This window comes from Notothenia rossii, assembly GCF_949606895.1.
Source record: "Notothenia rossii genome assembly, chromosome: 1".
In the NCBI taxonomy this organism is placed as follows: Eukaryota; Metazoa; Chordata; class Actinopteri; order Perciformes; family Nototheniidae; genus Notothenia; species Notothenia rossii.
The window spans coordinates 28,264,480-28,283,629 of NC_136912.1; the positions used below are offsets into that span (position 1 = coordinate 28,264,480).

Sequence of the window (19,150 nt, forward strand, 5' to 3'; positions counted from 1 at the left end):
AATAAAAGGCTTGCAATATTTCAGTTGATTTGTAATGAATCCAGAATGTATGACATTTTTGTTTTTTTAATTGCATTACAGAAAATAAAGAACTTTATCACAATATTCTAATTTTCTGAGACAGTCCTGTATAGTGAAAACCACCCTTGAATGATGGGATAGTAGACTAAAAGCTTTAGGAATCCAAACTATATAATAAGTACCCTGTATCAAGAGTGATGCAAAACAAGTGACATTTGACTTTTTTTGTGAGATTTAGAAGAATAAAAAAACACTTCTGGGCAAAATTCTGAAAATCTCGGTCGATTTTGATGATTGACACCTCTTTTTAACCGTTAGAGCCAATAGAATCGAGAGGGAAGTTCCTAAAATCCATCTAAACATTTGATGCGCAGCCAGAATACCCAAACCGGAAGATGGGTTGTTGCTCTAATAGTGCTAATAACAGCTAATATGAAATCTCAGTTTTTGACAAAAATGGAATGATGGATTATCAGTAATCATTTCAAAGTGACACAGACACATTGGATTAACCTATTGATTAACCTTCAGCAGCGTTTTTATCGTTTTAATGCCATTGAACACAACTTTTGATCTGAAAAACAGCAACGCTAAGACTTATTTTCCATTTTTGCTCGATAAAGCTACGTTGTGTGATATCTGGGTTTGCTTCCCCTGCCGCGAGGTTTGATCGCTCAGTGGTGATACTTATACCCCTAGAATCTGTGGAATCTCAGCTTGCTAGCTGATGTATTGTTTGTGCAGATCCGATAAGTAATAAAGTATTTCTACAATGAGTTCTGTGCTAAGTGTGTTAGCATTTTTTTCGCTCAGGGCTCATTTAGACGCTTCTTGTGAGACGCTTCTTGTGAGACTTGTGTTTTTTCTCGGTAAAAATGGTCCGTATCGTCAGTTAGCTGAGTTTCTTCCCGTTAAGTGGGTATGACACATTAATGGGTTATTAAATATTAAGAAGCCCTGAAACCAAGGCCGGATTAGTACCTCCAGGGGCCCCTGGGCACTGAGCGCTCATGCTCATTTTTTTTTTGTGATTGTTCGGAGAGTGCTGTCTTAAATCTCCAAAATGGGTTCAATTTGGTGTAGATCGGGTGACTGTGTGAATGCATATTTCCTGCATGCTGGTAATACATTGCTGAAATCATTTATTTTTGTGGATAAACAGTGCACATTGCTGACATCAATGTTTACTCCTCTTTATCAACGTCACCTCAGCTCAAATCTACTGATCCACATGAGGAACACACACATGGAGCCCACCAGCGAACCCCGCCCTCTGATTCAACATCCTGTGAGAAAAGCAAAAATATTGAATTTGGAATATTTAAATCTGCACATTTTGCTAGATAAAAAGTAACTTCTTTATATATTTTTTACAAATGTGTACTTCCGGATGTTGTTGCACATGCTGGGATTGTGTTGGAGGGGACTTGGCCTCTTTGCGTCGATGGGATCTGGATACATTGCCACCTCCGGCTCAACAACAGTTTCACAGTTGAAAGTCGTGATTCAAAACAGGTACAGGCAGAAACCCAGGAGCCAGCTGCTCCTTGACCTAAATCTGCCTTTCTACTGTAGCCTGATCTGCACATTGAGTGTATTTGTGTCTGTGTCTCTCTGCGTCTTTGTGTGTGTCTTTGTGTCTTTGTGTCTGTGTATGGTTGGTTGTGAATTTGAATGCCGCAAGGTATTTGAAGGAGGGGGTGTAAGACTGAGATGGTGCTTTCTGACTATCACATCTGCACCTCCATACAAGCATCGTGAGTTAGTGGATGACATGTGCCGACACATCAAAGGTACGCTGCTATTAAATGTATAAGTAACATTAACACATTAAAACCAACCAGACTTTTGAAAGCGAGAGAAATTCAATGTATTAAAATATATTTAAACGGCTTGTTTCATCTGGTTGCTTGGCATGCACATGCTAAAATATGCAGCCAGAAGTTTTTCATATTTTTATATTTATGTCTAGTCTTAGGGAAAAAAATAATATGATACACTTTCGATGTTGCTTGTCTTTAACGTTATATTTGAAATTGATGAAGAAGTTTAGGCTTGGAATTACTGGATCTTAGGATGTTAGAGAAACAAGCTGAGAATAACGACAGCAGTTAGCCCTCAGTTCCCACATCCTATCTGCAGAACAGCATTATTTTTCGGGTATTTTGCCTTTAATTGATAAAGCAGCTGTACCGAGAAAGGGGTAGAAAGAGGGATTAACATGCAGCAATTGGCTGGAGTACGACAACACTGATACTAAAACTGCTTTATTCAGTGTTTCTACCGTTTATAAGCAGTGGGTCAGTTTGTTTTGGAAAAGAGGAGACTCAGTGGTTAATACAACTCCCTGTAAAATCCTCCAGAACAATAAACACTGACGTTTTCCAAAACTGTCCCCATAGATTGCAATGTGATGAAGACAACAATCCCCCTGATCCAACGCTCCCTCGCAACGCCACTATACTCCATCTTTTGTTGTTGTTTTAATTTGATAGGGGCAGAAAACGTCATATTTTGTGTTAAACTGCCTATAGGCAATCCGTATAATTGTTGTATTTCTTCTACTTGACTCAAACAAAAATGTTAATGTGTCTCCCTGTCTGCACTTTTGAAAGCTTCAGGCAAAGAGCTGGCATGTTGGGATTGTCCCACAGCATTTCCTGTTTTCATGCAGCACCCTTACAGAGCCCCAGTGTGCCTGGCCACTGCTTCCCACCAGGAACAGACACGCTGGGCCAACATGCTACGAGCTGCAGCACAACATTAGAGTCCCGGTAGACTTCTCTAATTGCCGTTCCCAATCACAAGACAAATGCCTTCAATGCCGTTTTTGAAGTCAATCTTTTCTTTTAATAATGTATTGTCTTGTCAGCACTTTGGTGTGAAGCTTCACCTGACACCCGGGCCTTCTTAGATGCTGTGTCATCTTTGAAGAGGCTTAGAGGAAACTGTCAGACCGAGGTACATCCAGTGGGTGATGGGGAAGAGGTGAGCAACCATCCATCGAGAAAAAGTAATATTCTAAACCTTGTTGCCACCCATAAATACTCCTTCTCTCATTTGTTGTACATTTTAAGCCATCCATGTCGCTGTTGTTTCACAAAAGGTTTGGTATTTTCTCCTGTTTATGTTGTATGATGTCCTGTATTAGTCTTTTGTTGTTTTCTGCGATATTTGACTATTATCTGAGCCTGTTTTATATGCCATCTTTCCGCCTCTCTTTGCCCTTCAGATTGTTGGTAAGCATTGTAATGGAAGAAGTGATCCGCCACTTCAAGCAGCAAGTATTTCCCCGTATTATTATGCATCACAGCAGGAGGAGGAAAGCCTGGATTACTGTGAGTGAAAAGGACAAATAATACCCTGCATGATTTTCTTTGAAGCTCCAGTATATGTTTATGTATTTATACATGCCTTGTAGTTGCTGTCGGAGGTCTACAGGATGACAAAAGCAACAGGTAAAAGCTGCTGCAGGACTACATCGCTCACATGATCACAGGTCAGTGTTTTTGGCTAAGTCAGAGGATGGAAAAGGAGACTTAAGCATCTTAAACCTTTTACTACTTCTCTTAGAGGACATGTGTGAGCCGATGTTAAAGTCTCTCCAACACATGGTCATCCCAAAGCTCGACCGTACTCTGCAGGAAGTGGCCGCACCCACCTGGGATGGATTTGCTTCAACCTGGCAATACTTCCTGGAGACATGTGAGGACATGTTACGTTCCCTCCTGGACTAGGGGAACCGAAGGGAAGTAACAACATATAAAATAACCGGGCGAGAGAAAAAAGGAGAAAACTGATTGGTGAAGCCACAAGCTGATGTTTAATAAGCAAAAAGTAAAGAGGGCTCACCAGCCAAAAGTGACTAAAGTAAAACAATACACACAGATACACTGGAGCACATCTCCTATTAATGAACAAAACACAGTTTACTAGCAGGCCTCACACAGAGATAGAGATAGAGACACCACACTACTGTACACATGCTGCACACATACAGCCCAGAGGAGAAGGAGAGAGAGACTGCAGCCTTTCTCAGGTCCTTTATCGGGTATTGGGGAGTGGGAGCACCTGAGGGAGAGGCTGCACCTGGAGGGAGACAATCAGGGGGAGAGGGGGAGAGAGACGAACACAACACGGCACGTAACAGGGCATCATAGACCTGGGATCAAAAGGCACATCAGTGAAAAAGGTGCATCAGGCAAAACAATTATTGTCAAAAAAAATGTAAGAACATTTTTTTTTTGTGTACTGAGGATTACATTCATCAAGTTCAGTGCTATCTTCCAAGCTACTGTAGTCATAGGGACCCACATTTGAAAGGCAAGATCACAGACAAGTCACTTTTAACCTTTGATTTTTTTCTACCCCTCCATGTCCCTTCCTGGGCTTCATAGTTCTGGACATAAAGTTGGTAGCTGAAGATTAAGTATTTTTCGAATAAAGTAAAAGCAGAAGAAGGATCGTTGATCAAAATCTCCCTCAAGGGACAGGAGAAGTGTTTTCATAGTTTCATGTCTTTATTTGACTGGCAGCTATGCAATTGAGTAATTATGTGCTGGAATGTGAAGCGTTTTATGAGGCCCAGGGTGTAAAGAATTTTAATGGACGATTCCGTCATGTTGCTTTTTAAACATTAATAATTATAATCAAGACTGATGTGTGAAAATACATGTGGAAACATTATCAAACAACCTACATAATCCTAGTTTGAAATAAAACAAAAATTGCGCACAACTCCAAGGCTTGTACGCAGAGCTACACTTTAATGTGAACTCTTACAACTAAACTGGCAGCTCTTTAGAAATACATTACCCTTTAAAGTTCATGGAGGATTTAATTATTTCTGATGGCATTGCTAATAAGGTTTTTTCTGTATCACAGATCCTGATGCCTCTGTGTGGCCATGGCCCAGACGATGCCCGGATGTGGAAATGCCTTAACGGGCTGGAGTTGAGCTCAGAGGGGCTTGTGTGGCTCCAGGAGACATGGGGTGTCCACAGTGGGGTCTGGAGGGCTTTTCTACTTAAAGCTCAGAGGGCTGTCTACAAAGTAAATCAAACATTTTTGTGTATCCAATTAAAAAGGAGTGGCATTTATAAAAAAAAAATGTACCCTTCTGTCTTTCACATCCCTCCTCTCTTTTTTCTCTTGCAGGTGGTTGACATGTGTGCTGTGATGGTCATCGGTTGCGCTCAATATCAATGCTTCTCTCTAGAATCTTCCCAGATCACGGCAGTGTTGTGTAAGATCAGAGAGAGTAATAAAGGTGTGTAGCAGCAGGGAAACACACACTGCTTTTTTACGTCATTAAAACCAAATTCACGTCTCTGTCTGTCCCTGTCTCAGCACCTGGAAACAGAACTGTTGGCTCTTCGATCTCAGTTGATTCTAGAGGCGATCCTGCAGATTACACTGCACGTGTTTACACATGGTGTGGGTGAGCAGGTGAGCATGTTTTTATATCTTCAGATGTGTATGATAATCTTTTGGTCTCCTTTTTTTTTTGACTTTAGGACCTTTCTCGTGACTATGCCATGGTGAACTCAGAGCATGCCTTTTACATCCACCCTGACACTGTCTTCCACTCCACCCTGAGAGAAAACCTGACCGCTTACAGTACATCCAATCAGTGATGAGGAGCTTTTTATATACTGGATAAAAACAGTTGAGATGTCGATGACAGGATTAAAACTGAATATCCACCCCCCTTTGAAACTGTAACTATTGCCATCTTTGATTGCAACACTTTGTCCCCCCTACAGTGATGAGGTGCTCCCTGCCACAGCAGCTCATGCCTCTCCCTGTCAGCTCCAGCTCTAGTTTATCTGAAACAGCACACAACAAGCTGCTGCCTCCTACTGACTGTATGCAGAACTTCTGCCACACCTCTGAAGGGTCCACCTCCGGATCTGAAACACTCACACCAAGCATTAACTCAGAAATGTTGTAAATCACACGTCTTCACTGCTCGATGCCGGAGAATATATCTGTCTCACTGACTGACTGAACCATGACAAATATACAACTTTAATGGAAAGGAAACAAATCAACAGCTTTGTAGTGAGATTTAAACCCACATTAAATCTAGAGTACAATCTACAATCTGCTTTATTCATTTAGCATGCGCTTTCCCTTCAATTTGTAGTTAAATGTCTAAGGAGAGTCACTGAATCTCTGCCTTACTGCGTTTGGCACACTTGACAGCAAGCTTCCAAAGAAGAAGTGAAAATTGTCAGAGGAAGTGAAAGAAAATACAATTGCAAAGCAAAGAGATTGTTCAAGACAACAGTACTCTTCATGAAACTTGTTGAAGAATTGTTGGGTCCACAAAAAACAAGGACTTAAGGCCAATGTCCCTCGAGCCAAGTTTCTGAATGTGACATTAAAAAAAAGTGTCTTCTCAATACTTAATATTGTCCACAATCAATATTCATCACAATTATGCAATGGGAAACATTTCCTAACTTGGTTGTGTATTATTACAAACAGGAGATCATTAATCTGTGAAGGGATTTTGGTAGCACTACAATTTATAATAATGAGGCCTAATTGAATTTAAGTAAGAAAAAGATCACCAAAAATATCCAAAGAATAACTGACATGAGACTTTTAATCTATGAATTGATTTTGTTAGCACTTGACTGTATATCAGGGAAGTTATTTCAAATGTTTGTAGTAGGTTAAGTTGACTTTGACTTTGATTTCGGATTTGTACTTTGTAGAAAGTCCCTCGGCACTCGTCTCTCCTACGACTGCAAACAGAGAACAATGTAAGATGTCCTGCACGAAGTCCCGTTTGAGTTTATTTTATTGAAAATTAGTTTGTAGTTTGATGCTTGTTAGGCCTGCAGTACAGTATCATAGACTGTATGTACAGTATACACATGGACACGCCCATGCTGCTTCCTATCTATTTCCTACAGCTGGATTTATTCTTAAAGGGGAGGACGTCCTATCACAGAGGGAAGCCTTTTTTTGGCCCACAGGGGGATATTTGTGTAAAGTATAACTCAAAAACCTGCCAGAATCTCACTGATTTGCTACACAAGTCTCAGAAAAGTGGGCCTACGAGTTTATTTTGAGAACACCGAGTTCCCCTTGAACGAGTCCAGACCTGACCTTTAATTCAGCCAGCTCCTCCGCCATGTATCCAGTGTCGGCGCAACACAACAGCGGCAGCCTCAGCTTCCACATCATCGGTGCCCTTCTCTGTCCGCTGCGTCTCTCGCGAGTTTATGTCACCTGCCATGCCCCGGGCCACCTCACTGCTACCCGCCCTGCTGTGCGTTCTCCTACCTGGCCCGAGCCTGGGGTATTTCCCCGAGGAGCGCTGGAGCCCCGAGTCTCCGCTCCTTGCCCCCCGGGTCGTCGTCGCGCTGGCCTGCCGCAACTCGGCGCACTCACTGCCGCTGTTCCTCGGAGCTCTGGAGCGCCTCAACTACCCGAAGGACCGCATTGCGCTGTGGTGAGTGTCATCGCTGTAAACACTGACAAATAAGTCTCATTGACACAATATGTGACTATATTATGGAAAACGTATATAAAGTATTTGAAAAAGTGTCAATAAAGTGTGTTTCAACACAGTGTGGTCTCATTAACGAAGCACCAGATACACGTCAAGCCCACGAAGGAGACATATATTAGAGGGAAACTTTTGACCAGGTGAGGACGCTGTGTTATTATCAATAAGTGAGGAAAAGCAAAAGCGCTTTAGCTCCACACTTACAGTATACACAATTAATTGGCGGTGAAATTAGTGAACGTGCAGCATGAATACAGGCTGGTGTATAGTAGTGACTTAACCCAGGCAGAGGATCTCGGAGGGGTTGTTGTGCCAGCAGACTCTCGCCTGTAAAAAGTTCAATTCACAGACCGTCTCTCTCGTTGCGCCCTCCGTTTCCCCCCTCTATCCCACCCTCGCATTTTCCTTCCACTCTCTTCTTCTTCCACATCTGCGTTTGACAGACTTGACTGGGACAAAACCAGTATCATTGTCAAAATTACTCCGAAATTGGCACCTGAGCTGTCATAATCCAGAACAATCCACCTACAACAATCTGTGAATCCGCCTATTAAAAAGCCTCAGAAAATTGTACCTTCCTCATTCTCTTTCTGTCCCCCAGCCTCCATCCTCGATTATTCCTGGCTCGACTGCTCACTTCCTCTTGTCATTTTGATCTTGTGCCAGTAGATCAGTTCTTAAAGATTAACATAATCTTTTCATCAGCATTAAGTCCTGACCGGTTAGATAATATTTCTTTGGCCTCAAGGTAAACACGGGCAAAGGCCTCAAGCAGAGTTGTGTTTAATGTGACTATGGATGGATTAAAATGAAATACAATCCCATGAATTGAATGTTTGATCCAACAGAGTCTCTCCTCTGAGATTGAATGCTGAAATGAACTTTTCAGCGGGAGCTAGAATGCGGGATCAAGTGTCTGTTTAAACAAAACTGGATGTTGAGCACTTTCCCTTGTATCACAGCCAGAAAATTCAGCCTGTGTGCCTGAGTCTAGCTCTGCCCATGTGGCAGCTGGAGCCCAGTTTTCTGCATGGTTGCTTTAATCTACAACATATCTCTTCCCTCAGTGGAAGAACAGAGAAGCATCTAAAATGCAGCATGAAAGACATAAACTGTGCTGCGAGCCGGCCACCTGTCGATACCTGCAGTTATCAGCCTGACAGGTGAAGATGGAGTGCTTGGCCAGCGGCAAAAGAGAGACACACACGTGCAGACAGAGTGTGTGTTCTGCAGGATGGATATTCTCTATGAATCTGCCATTTTCCATCCCTCTGCCTCTTTCTCTGCTATCGTTTTATGGCAGGCATGCAACCACATATATCCTCTCCGTAACCTTTTTTTTTTATTAACTACCTCTGCTCATTCAAAACTTCACAGCAGTCTGAGATGGAAAGGTAGCGAGAGAGGAAGATGGATTGTTGAGTTGGACACATGTAGGTGCTGGACTCCACAGACAGATGGGAAGCTAACAGTCGCAGCACGCCCAACGTCACTCAGTACATGACAGGACTGGGAGTAAAACAATTTCTCTCATATGTACACATTCTTTCCCCCATTCCTGCTTTCTCTGTGCCTCGGCCCCTTGCTGACACAAACTTTGATGTGTTATGATAACAGAGACAGCCGACGAATGGCGCTGTACCGCTCCACAACCCCTATTGTCTGTCTGCGATCTCCTTTGTCCCGCTTGACGTTGGTGATGTGCATCTCTGCTGTAATGATGGCTTGACAAAAGTAGAGATGGATAGTAAATCAATATTTTATCGTCGCAATATCTTCCAGAATTTAGAGATATATCTTAAATGTACTTTTTCCATATTGCTTTAAGGTGCATTCATTTGTACTCTTATGTGAATGGTTTTATGAAAGGGGCGACTTTAGCTTTGGGGTTTCTACCAATCAGAAGGTCAGTGATTTGATCCCCAGAACCTGCAGTCAAAGTGTCCTGGAGAAACGTAAGGGGCCATACAGTATTATGCTTTTTTTAGGTTTTCCTTTTCCTGTAATTTATTATAGGTTTTTGTGCATGTAAATGGTCTGCAAAGGCTGAAATCCCAAAGTTGATCTCCCACCGCCCCCAAAAGCGCCGGCCAGCTAACCAATCAGAGCAGACTGGGCTCTGGTTTCAGACAGAGGGTGAAAAGAGGTGCTGCAGCACAGGCAGTATAAGAAAAAAAATACTTTTTGAACATTAAATAATATAAACATGTCACATTAGAGGCACACCACACATTACAATTATGAGACCTGAAAATGACCATAAATGGGACCGTTTAACCCCAAATTGCACCCGTAGGCATGTCTATGGTTTAGAAGTGTACGTTAGTGGCTTTGAATTAGAATCGTAATTACATTACAGCTGAATGTACTTTTTATCTTCTTTAACTGTATTTATGTATGCACCATGACCATGTAGACCAAGGAAAATTACGCCTATGTGTTAACCTACTTGGCAATAAATCTGTTTCTGATTCTGATAAATGGTTAGACTGATTTCCATTTCACGTGCTGGCCCCAAATAGTCCAAAACATGATTTCCTTGCAGCTTTATTGAATCTTCTTTTTTTATATTTAAGTTAGTCTATCATCCATCCTTACTATGGCATTTTCCACTTGATTGACGTACAGGTAAGCCAGTCTGAGATCTCATATTTTCTAACACGCAGTTCACCACGCATGGGCTGCAAATCACGACGAGCTGATTACCTATTTATCCTTCCAATGTATATAAAAATATGCCCAAAATGTACTGAGTTGTACTGTGCCATACGGGTTCATGTTTCATGGGTTCAGTTATGAGGGGGCCTCACCTCATCATCTGAAGCGCAAATGCAGCACACTATTATGTAGGGCTGCTCAATTCATCGTATTTTAATCGTAATTACAATTTTGGCTTGCAATGATTATGAAAACAACATAATCGAAATGAAACGATTATTATTATTTTTTATTGGTTTTTCAGTTGAATTTCACTCATACTTAAAGAGCAACTTGCAGGTTAGAGACACCAGTGCATAAATGTGTAGGAAAATGATGAATACACTAGATTTTCCAAACAATATACAGAAATATACACTACAGTGACATCTGGCGTCGTTTTAGTAAGACATTTTCAGTTCCGCATAAAAAAGCCTCCGCACGTGACCTCCCGCGTGTGACGTAACATGGGGGAAACAAGGGGGAAACAAGGGGGAGGGCGGCCGGTCTAACGTATGAATAAACATGGATCACAATGCTAGTTTTGACACAGAAGAGGTTGAAATTATATATTCGAATGCATATGATTATAATTATGAGCCTACTAGGCGTCCAAGAGACCAGGAGCAGCCAAGGATTAGAAAAAATAACGGCCATCGGAGAGAAATGGAGCTTTGGTGTTTGGAGAACCAGTGGAGAACAGAGCAGCTGTCTTGGTGAGTGACCGGCGTTAGAATGTTAGCTAACGTCAGTCACATCACAACATTTTAAAGTTAGCAATCATATATCAGGCTATAACTAAAGTAGTATTGATAATATAGTAACGTTACTTGCAGGACTGTTGATACTGAACCATAACAGAAACTAATGGGCAAGTATCAGCCGTATCTCGCGTTACCTAATGCAACTCCACACTACGGTGCTGACCGGAGGGGAGACGCGAGATACGGCTGATACTTGACGATCTGGCGGAGAAAGGTTGTGGAGCCTCCGTTGATATGTTGTTGTAAATGGCTTGATGGAAAGCAGGTGTGTAGTCGGGGAGGGTGCACAGCTGATTGCAGCAGGTGAGTGGAGGTTGAGCCGGGAGCCAGGAGTGACAGCCACCACGCCCACACAAACAACACAGACAGGGGGAAACAAACAAACACAAAGGAGACGGCTGGAGCAGTACAGCCACCACAGCGTTACCTAGTGCAACTCCACACTACGTCTTACGGTGCCGTGCACCGGAGGGGAGAGAGAGCAGCGAAGGGGGGAGAGAGATGTAATACGCTTTCTTGATAAAGCTGTGGAGACGGAGTATGTGCTGCAGGGAGGTGGATGCACAACGCACCCAGTTTTTCACTTTCCGATCTTTTTTTTTTGCTTTCAGACTTTTGACCCTGATATTGCTTCGGGGGGCGGGGCTTACCAAAGAGTAGTTTGACACCCTGAGTGACAGCCCTCCCTCTGTCATGAGGCCTTCATGGATGTTAGGTAGCGCAAGAAATACAACTACACACTTTCTATACACAATACTCCCGTGATTGGTGGTAAACAAAACTGATACCAGCATCAAAGTTCCGTTAAGCGAGCTGTTGAGCATCGTAGTTGGGAACAATCAAGGTATAAGAGCAATAAACTGTGCTAGCTCTGAAATCACGTATCCGCAATCAAGCGTTGTCCTTCCCCACTTCCACGTAGCTCCATGAACGCAGCACAGTATTGGCTTGGTTTTTGCGATCAGAATACCTTTATTAGTCCCACACATAGACTGTATATATATAAAGGTTCCACAGGGGATACATTTACATTGTTACAGCAGAAGAGCCAGAGACAGCTTAATGTTACCTAAGCATGCATACAAAAAGTATTAAAGATTAAAAAAAGAAATTATATAGCGTATATTTTTAAAGTTACACATTTTACATAATACACACCCTGTGACAGTTCTGCGGATTTAGCAGCCAGGTATATATTGCACAGTTTTTAACGGCATATATATATTGCACATACTGCAAATATTGCACATAGTTGGTATTTATCAACAAGAGGTGTTATAGTCTGTGTTGTTTTGTGCGGGGTCTACTAGGGGCTGTGCTGGTTGTATAGTCTGACCGCTGCAGGAAGGAAGGACCTGCGGTATCTCTCCGTGAGACAGCCGGGGATGGCGTCAGGTCCACCAGAACAACCTGCTGGCTCGTTGCGGATACGTAATTTCACATTCTAACACAGTTTATTTGTACTTGATTGTTGCCAACTACGATGCTCAACAGCTCGCTTAACGGAACTTTGACGCTGGTCTCAGTTTTCTAACATCCATGAAGGCGACATGACAGAGGGAGGCCTGTCACTCAGGATGGCAAACTACTCTTTGGTAAGCCCCGCCCCCCCAAGCAATATCAGGGCCAAAAGTTTGAAAGCGAAAAAAAAGATCTGAAAACGAAAAAAAAAGATCTGAAAGTGAAAAACGATCTGAAGGTGAAAAGCAATGTGAAACCTGAAAAAACAAGATTTGAAACTGAAAAAATTATTCTTTTGAATCTGAAAACAAAAAATATTTGCTGAAAAAAATAAGGATTCAAATATCAAAATATGTATAAAAGTGAAATCTGAAAATAAATATATTATTCAAAAAAAATTGCTGAACTGAATCAAAAATAATATTCAACCTGAAAAATGTTTTTCAAATCCTTTTTTTAATTTTGAATACATCATTGTATTTTTCAAAGTTCAGGATAAAAACTTGAACTTTCAAATACATTTTATTTTTTTTGAATGATCAAAACTTATGACCCTGAAATAGCTCCATACGGATTGGGCAGAGAACGAGTCCGAGAAAGTTAACTCCCCCATGTGACATAATATGACGCGTTTGACGTTTAAAAAAAGCAGTTTCTAGTAGCAGAGTTCAAAACGGCTCCTTTTCCTCTGAATTCCTGCCCTTATGTCTTGTAAAACATATCAAATCCTGCATTAACATTTTTAATTGTAATTTTCAGGCAAGGTTAAGCATAATTGTAGTAAAAAAAAAAAACCTGCAAGTTGCTCTTTAAAGTTCAGGGTAATCAACTGTTAAAAAAATACTGTTCACATTTTTTTATTTTCAATAAATCGATGTTTTCAAAGTAAATGGATAATCGTTTTTAATAATCGTGATATCAATTATTGATCCAAATAATCGAGATTATGATTTTTGCCATAATCGTACAGCCCTACTATTATGCGCTTATGCAATTAGTGTAAGCGCGCCACAGTTTATGAGGTCATTTTAAAAGTAGGTCCCAAGCTGAAAAAGTGTGGGCACCCCTGCCTTTGTGCATGCAACTGATTGTGATCTTTTGTCTATGTAAGGTAACATTAGCATATAACGGCACATCACTTCACGCTGTTCGAGGAAGCATTATTTATGTGGAGGCGTTAGCTGACTGCAAGAAATGTAAGAAGCAAACAAGAAAAACAAAGGACCTCCTGCTGTGCAAATGCTATTGAGTGACAGAATAATAACTGCTGGCAAATATGTATGAACAAGCCATTATTGTGCACAGGGATGGCTGTGGTGCATTGCAACCGAATAAAGGTGGAATCACTGAATTAAAAAAAAAAAAAATCAGGAGCAGGCGCAGCGTAATATTGTTACAGTGATTCACATCTGTGCATCCCTAAAACCCCTGATATCAGCCCCTCGAGGGAGATTTGTGATATTGGACAAGGTAAATAACATTTATTTGACTGTATTATTGTTGGAGTATAACATTCAACACAGTCACTGAATAATTTATCCATAGATTTACCCCTTAGCTCAAGTAACACTGGATCAATTTAAAGAGTAACCTATGGGGTGGTACAGGTACTGCAAGGTACTCTCACATTTAAAGGAGTTCTTATAAGCATGGAAAAAAAGTTTAAATCACAAAACCCCCAGAAAATGTAGGTTCATTAAGCAAAGATATAATAGAATACAGAAATGTGTGGACAGATCTGTGTAACAGTACAACATTGTTATAAATATAACAATATAAACTAAAAGAGGGAAGTTTGGCCTAGAATACAGAGGAACACATGCGATGTTGCTCTTTCTTTAATAAATGTATTAAAAAAAATGCCCTTCTTTCCCTCTCGCTCTCTCTTCCCACTCACCTCCCTCCTCCGCACTCCCCCGGCAGGGTGGCGACTGATCACAACACAGATAACACCACAGCCATCCTCAGAGACTGGCTTGTGAAGGTGCAGAATGACTATCACTATGTGGAGTGGAGGCCTGATGATGAAACCAGGTAGTGTGTGTGTGTGTGTGTGTGTGTGTGTGTGTGTGTGTGTGTGTGTGTGTGTGTGTGTGTGTGTGTGTGTGTGTTAGTGTGTGTGTGTGTGTGTGTGTGTGTGTGTGTGTGTGTGTGTGTGTGTGTGTGTGTGTGTGTGTGTGTGTGTGTGTCATGCTTTACTAAATGGGTGTGTCTGTGCATGTCTCCCAGTGCCTTTGAAGACGAGGTGGGGCCTAAGCACTGGAATAATCTGCGTTACGAACACGTAATGAAGCTCCGTCAGGCTGCGCTGGAGACCGCCCGTGAGATCTGGGCCGACTACCTGCTGGTATGTTATCATCCACGCAGCAGCTTCAAAAGCCTCCTCTTATTATGCAGCTACTGTCGGGGATGTCTCTGATGGGTGGTAAATTAAGCAGATTCGTGGGACTTAAATCCATTGTCGAGTACACCTGATTACAGCTGTTAAAAGGGTTTGAATTTGAAAATGAGCAAAGCTTGATCTTCCTCATAGTAAAAGAATGGGAACTGCATTAAACAGACAAAACTGCAATGAATAATGTTATGTCTTAGACATAAAGACATTTAAATAAATACTCACCAATGTAGATTTATTTAATGTTGAATTTGAGTTAGTCTAATATTTGTTGACGCTCTTTAACCATAAAGTGTTTCTTTGTGTTTTAAATTAGCCATTTTGTTACATCAGATTTCATTACTGATCTGGGTTTATGTAGCAAAGTAATTGAGAAGATGTAATGATGCTAGAGGTTAAATATTTGTTTGTTGTCAGTTTTGTATATGAGAGTTAACTGTAAATGTAGGAAGAAGCCTTAGCAATGTTGCTATAGTTACATGCATTTTTCTATGTGGGTTGATTTAGAGATGTGTCATGTTTTTCCCTCCAGCTTTAATATTTCTCAAAAAGATCTTAATACCACCTGAATGTGCACTGTGGAAACATTAAGTGAAAAGATAACAAGTACATTTTCCAATATCAGTTTAAGAGTTATAATTGGCTTTATTTAAACATATCTGAAGAAAATGTAGACTCAGAGCAGTCTTTATTTACTGCAGCTGCTCTTAGTGAGACACATCCCGGTGGACAAACACAAAGGTTAAATTATGAGTTTTGGCAATTTGAAATTACATTTTTCTCAAGACATGGTAAAACAAGTGCAGTCTGTCGGTTAGCATTGTTTAAGGTTCAGGGCTGTGAGTTATAATGAGTTGTTAGGAGGGATGCTGAGGCTCAATCAATCTTTTAGTGACAGCAGGCGACACTTTGTCTGTGCTCGCATGATTATGTTTTTGTGGGATTCTCGTCAATATCGTGCCCTTCTCTCTTGTCTGCAGGTGGCTGACTGTGACAACCTGCTCACCAACACGGACATGTTATGGAAGCTGATGAGTGAGAACAAGACCATTGTAGCGCCCATGCTGGAGTCCAGAGCCGCATACTCCAACTTCTGGTGCGGCATAACTTCACAGGTACTGCAGATGATTAGTTGTTATGCTGTTTAACCACCTATAGAGCTGGTATAGGTATTCCTCACAGTTCCTTCACATCAACTTCCTGTTTTTTGCAATACCACCTCCATGTGCAATTTACACTTTTGTACTGATATAATTGCTATTATTGGATGCTCAGTAACTTTGTATGTTCATGTACATCATAATGTTGCTTCTTATTTCCATTTTTACCATGTATGTGAACTTATTTCATTTTAATGTTCACATTTGTATTTTGTGCCTCTACTGTGACATGTTTACATGCTTTAATGTTCAATAAGCTCTTTATTTTTCTCACACTGCTTGTGCTGCAGCACCTCTTTTCACCCTCTGTCTGAAACCAGAGCCCAGTCTGCTCTGATTGGTTCGTTGGCCGGTGCTGTTGTGATTGGTGAACTGCTTAGAGATGTCCCGTCCCTAGGCCTATCATGTACAACGTGTGCAATCATGTACAATCGCTAGCCCGTAGATGCGCATGTGTTACGTTGTGATGTCACTATGTATCCGAAATAAACAAAGGACAACAAAGGAGGCATTTCAGGCAGGGGGGGGACACACACACTGTGTCGGAGAGAAACTCCCTGTAGAGGGAACTTTGGGATTTGAGACTTTGCAGACCATTTACATGCACAAAAGCCTATATCACACACTACAGGACAGGGAAAACCCAAAAAAGCATAATTAATGTGTGATTGCCTTATCTGCACTCCCCACTTTGCTGTAACATTCCCTGCTGTTGGACGAATAAAGGATTTCTGATTCTTACTAATTGTGTATCTGATCTGGGTGTGGTATTAACACTTTACTATAATAAGAATATTTAAAATGGCAACAATAGAAATCAGAGAAAACAGAGAAAACCTTTAAATTGTTTAAGTTACCTCACCCAACCAGATTCTTTCTAAGTCTTTGTATACAGATATACAAATATGCATGTACTTAGACTAATGTTCTGCATGTTACTCTAGTATGGCCTCTTGACTCCAACACACACAAACCAAACAAACAGATTGTAGAGATTATACATAGTGTAGCCTCTTCGAAACGTCTCCATAAAAACCTCTTATTTCTGCATCCCAGGTGAATGATGTACTCCCAAGTCTGCTATTAACTCTCTGATTGTGAATACAATTCCTTTTCATGCAATCGTGCCGAATAATAAAGCCCATCTCCTTCCACCTTCATAAAACATAAATATCATCTAGAGAGAATTTACACTTTATTTCCTTTTTAAATGCATGAGGAAATCAAATTTGTGCAAACAAGTCACTTTAAAAACACTCTACATTAGTCAATTTAAAGGCTGAGTAGAGAGATGTTTCTGTTATTAAGTATTTCCCCCCAGATTTCCAAGCAGGATTTGAATGCTCTGTAAATATATTTTGTAAATTAAAGTAAATCATTTGTCTCACAGGTGAAATTAAACTTTATTGTCCTGAAATAACATCATATTTAGCTAAAGGTTTGTGATATCAGGAGATAATAGGTTTGCTTCACAGACAACCCACACGGCTCATTATGTTTAATTTGTTCCTACTTCTCTGTCTCTTACTGCGGGCTCCACTCAGATATTGCTGTCCGTGCTGTTTTATAAGATTACTTAGAACTAAAGGCCATTGTGTCTTTTAATTCATGCATGCCTTAGATAAAAGTTACTTTAATAAAAAACATTGTCATATATTTTTTTTAACATATCATTAAAATTATGCGAACATGTTTTTTTGACCAATCAAAGGTGCACATCTGATCTATCAGGCATTACACACTGTATGTGCATGTCTTGAATACAGTGTCTGTGATCTGTTGAGACAGGATGCCTTTAAGTACTCATCTTTGCTTCTTGTCAAATCAGAGCTGACACACAGACGTTTTCTTTCGTCCAGCAAAAACATTAACCGACTCTCTGATTCCTGCAGGGGACTTTTTTCAAAAACACTTAATTCTAAGTATCCTAAAGGCAATACGCATCAGTCTGTCAGAGACTCTTCCTATTAGTCAGTATTACTCATTCTCTGTCACTTATTATTACATATTTTTGTAATTTAGTAGTAAAGAATTGAGTTTCAGATATGTCTTAATCCTTTAAAGTGTCTTCTTTGTAGACTTTGGACAGCCAATATTCAGATCTCAGTGAAATATAAGTTCCTCATTATTCCACAGCTTTTTATTTCTTTAGGAAACAAATCAGAGTAACGAAAGTAGTGTTTAACCGTACGGTGTTTGTGTGCACTCTGCAGGGCTACTACAAGCGTACTCCAGCCTACATGCCTATCCGTAAGCAGGAGCGTCGTGGCTGTTTCGCCGTGCCGATGGTTCACTCCACCTACCTGCTGGACCTGCAGAAAGAGGCCTCCCGGCAGCTGGCCTTTTATCCCCCACACCCCAAGTACAACTGGGCCCTGGATGATGTCATCGTCTTTGCCTACTCTGCTCGCATGGCAGGTGAGAAAAACAGATGTCAATTTTTTTATCTGCAGGGCTGATGAAAGTGTTTCTAGGCATATTTTGTTGCGTATTTGATTAGGATAGTATTGCAATATTTGTTAAATGCAGCATATGTGACCAAGAAAGTACAAATCTGACGTAATTATTGTCGTGAGGTGCAATCGACAATTACAAAGTGTGAAACACTTTAACAAAGTTTGAGACAAATTTACATTTTCTAAAACAAATTTACATTTTCTAAAACAAAGTTAGCAAAACCCTTTTACCAAAGAAAAAACTATTTAACAAGATGCAAAACACTTTTACAAAGCTAGAGACAAATTAACAAGTGCCGAAACACTTTAACATTTTGCCGAAACACTTTAACAAACTAGAGAATCAAACCGGAATGGGAATGCCCATCATACCAGAAGTGACGTGCAAGTGATTGACGCAAACTTAAGTTTGTTTTGGCGGATAGACCGCCGGTACCTATGGACCTTTATGGTCGTTAAACATGTTTTGTCCGTTCTGTTGAAACCACCTGTTTTTTTTTGGATTAAGTCAACCGGATAACTCAAAACATATCCAGGATAGGTTGAACTAGATTCGTAGTATACCCCCCTGGTCGGGACCAGAGGCCTGTACTACGAAGCTGGTTCAACCTAACCTGGATATGTTTGAGTTAGCCGGTTGGCCTAATCCAAAACATACGCGCTCTCGCTAA

At 40.9% G+C, this 19,150-nt stretch overlaps 1 protein-coding gene and 1 pseudogene across 2 annotated transcripts in view; both read left to right on the forward strand.

Annotated features, from left to right (window-relative positions):
- Positions 1 to 1,201: 1,201 nt before the first annotated feature.
- Positions 1,202 to 6,020, forward strand: LOC307018896 (annotated as a pseudogene). The gene is made up of 11 exons: positions 1,202 to 1,309; positions 1,706 to 1,814; positions 2,643 to 2,795; positions 2,894 to 3,009; positions 3,254 to 3,260; positions 3,595 to 3,726; positions 4,022 to 4,164; positions 4,846 to 5,073; positions 5,179 to 5,292; positions 5,371 to 5,469; positions 5,538 to 6,020. The product of its transcript is annotated as an uncharacterized misc_RNA (transcript).
- Positions 6,021 to 6,999: 979 nt separating this feature from the next.
- Positions 7,000 to 19,150, forward strand: part of LOC307032418 (procollagen galactosyltransferase 1-like) — a 34,852-nt gene continuing 22,701 nt past the window's right edge. The window contains exons 1-5 of the mRNA XM_079670386.1: positions 7,000 to 7,489; positions 14,392 to 14,502; positions 14,698 to 14,815; positions 15,844 to 15,978; positions 18,237 to 18,441. Of these exons, the coding sequence (XP_079526512.1) occupies positions 7,260 to 7,489; positions 14,392 to 14,502; positions 14,698 to 14,815; positions 15,844 to 15,978; positions 18,237 to 18,441 (799 nt within the window). The 5' untranslated portion in view covers positions 7,000 to 7,259. The remainder of the gene's footprint in view (positions 7,490 to 14,391; positions 14,503 to 14,697; positions 14,816 to 15,843; positions 15,979 to 18,236; positions 18,442 to 19,150) is intronic.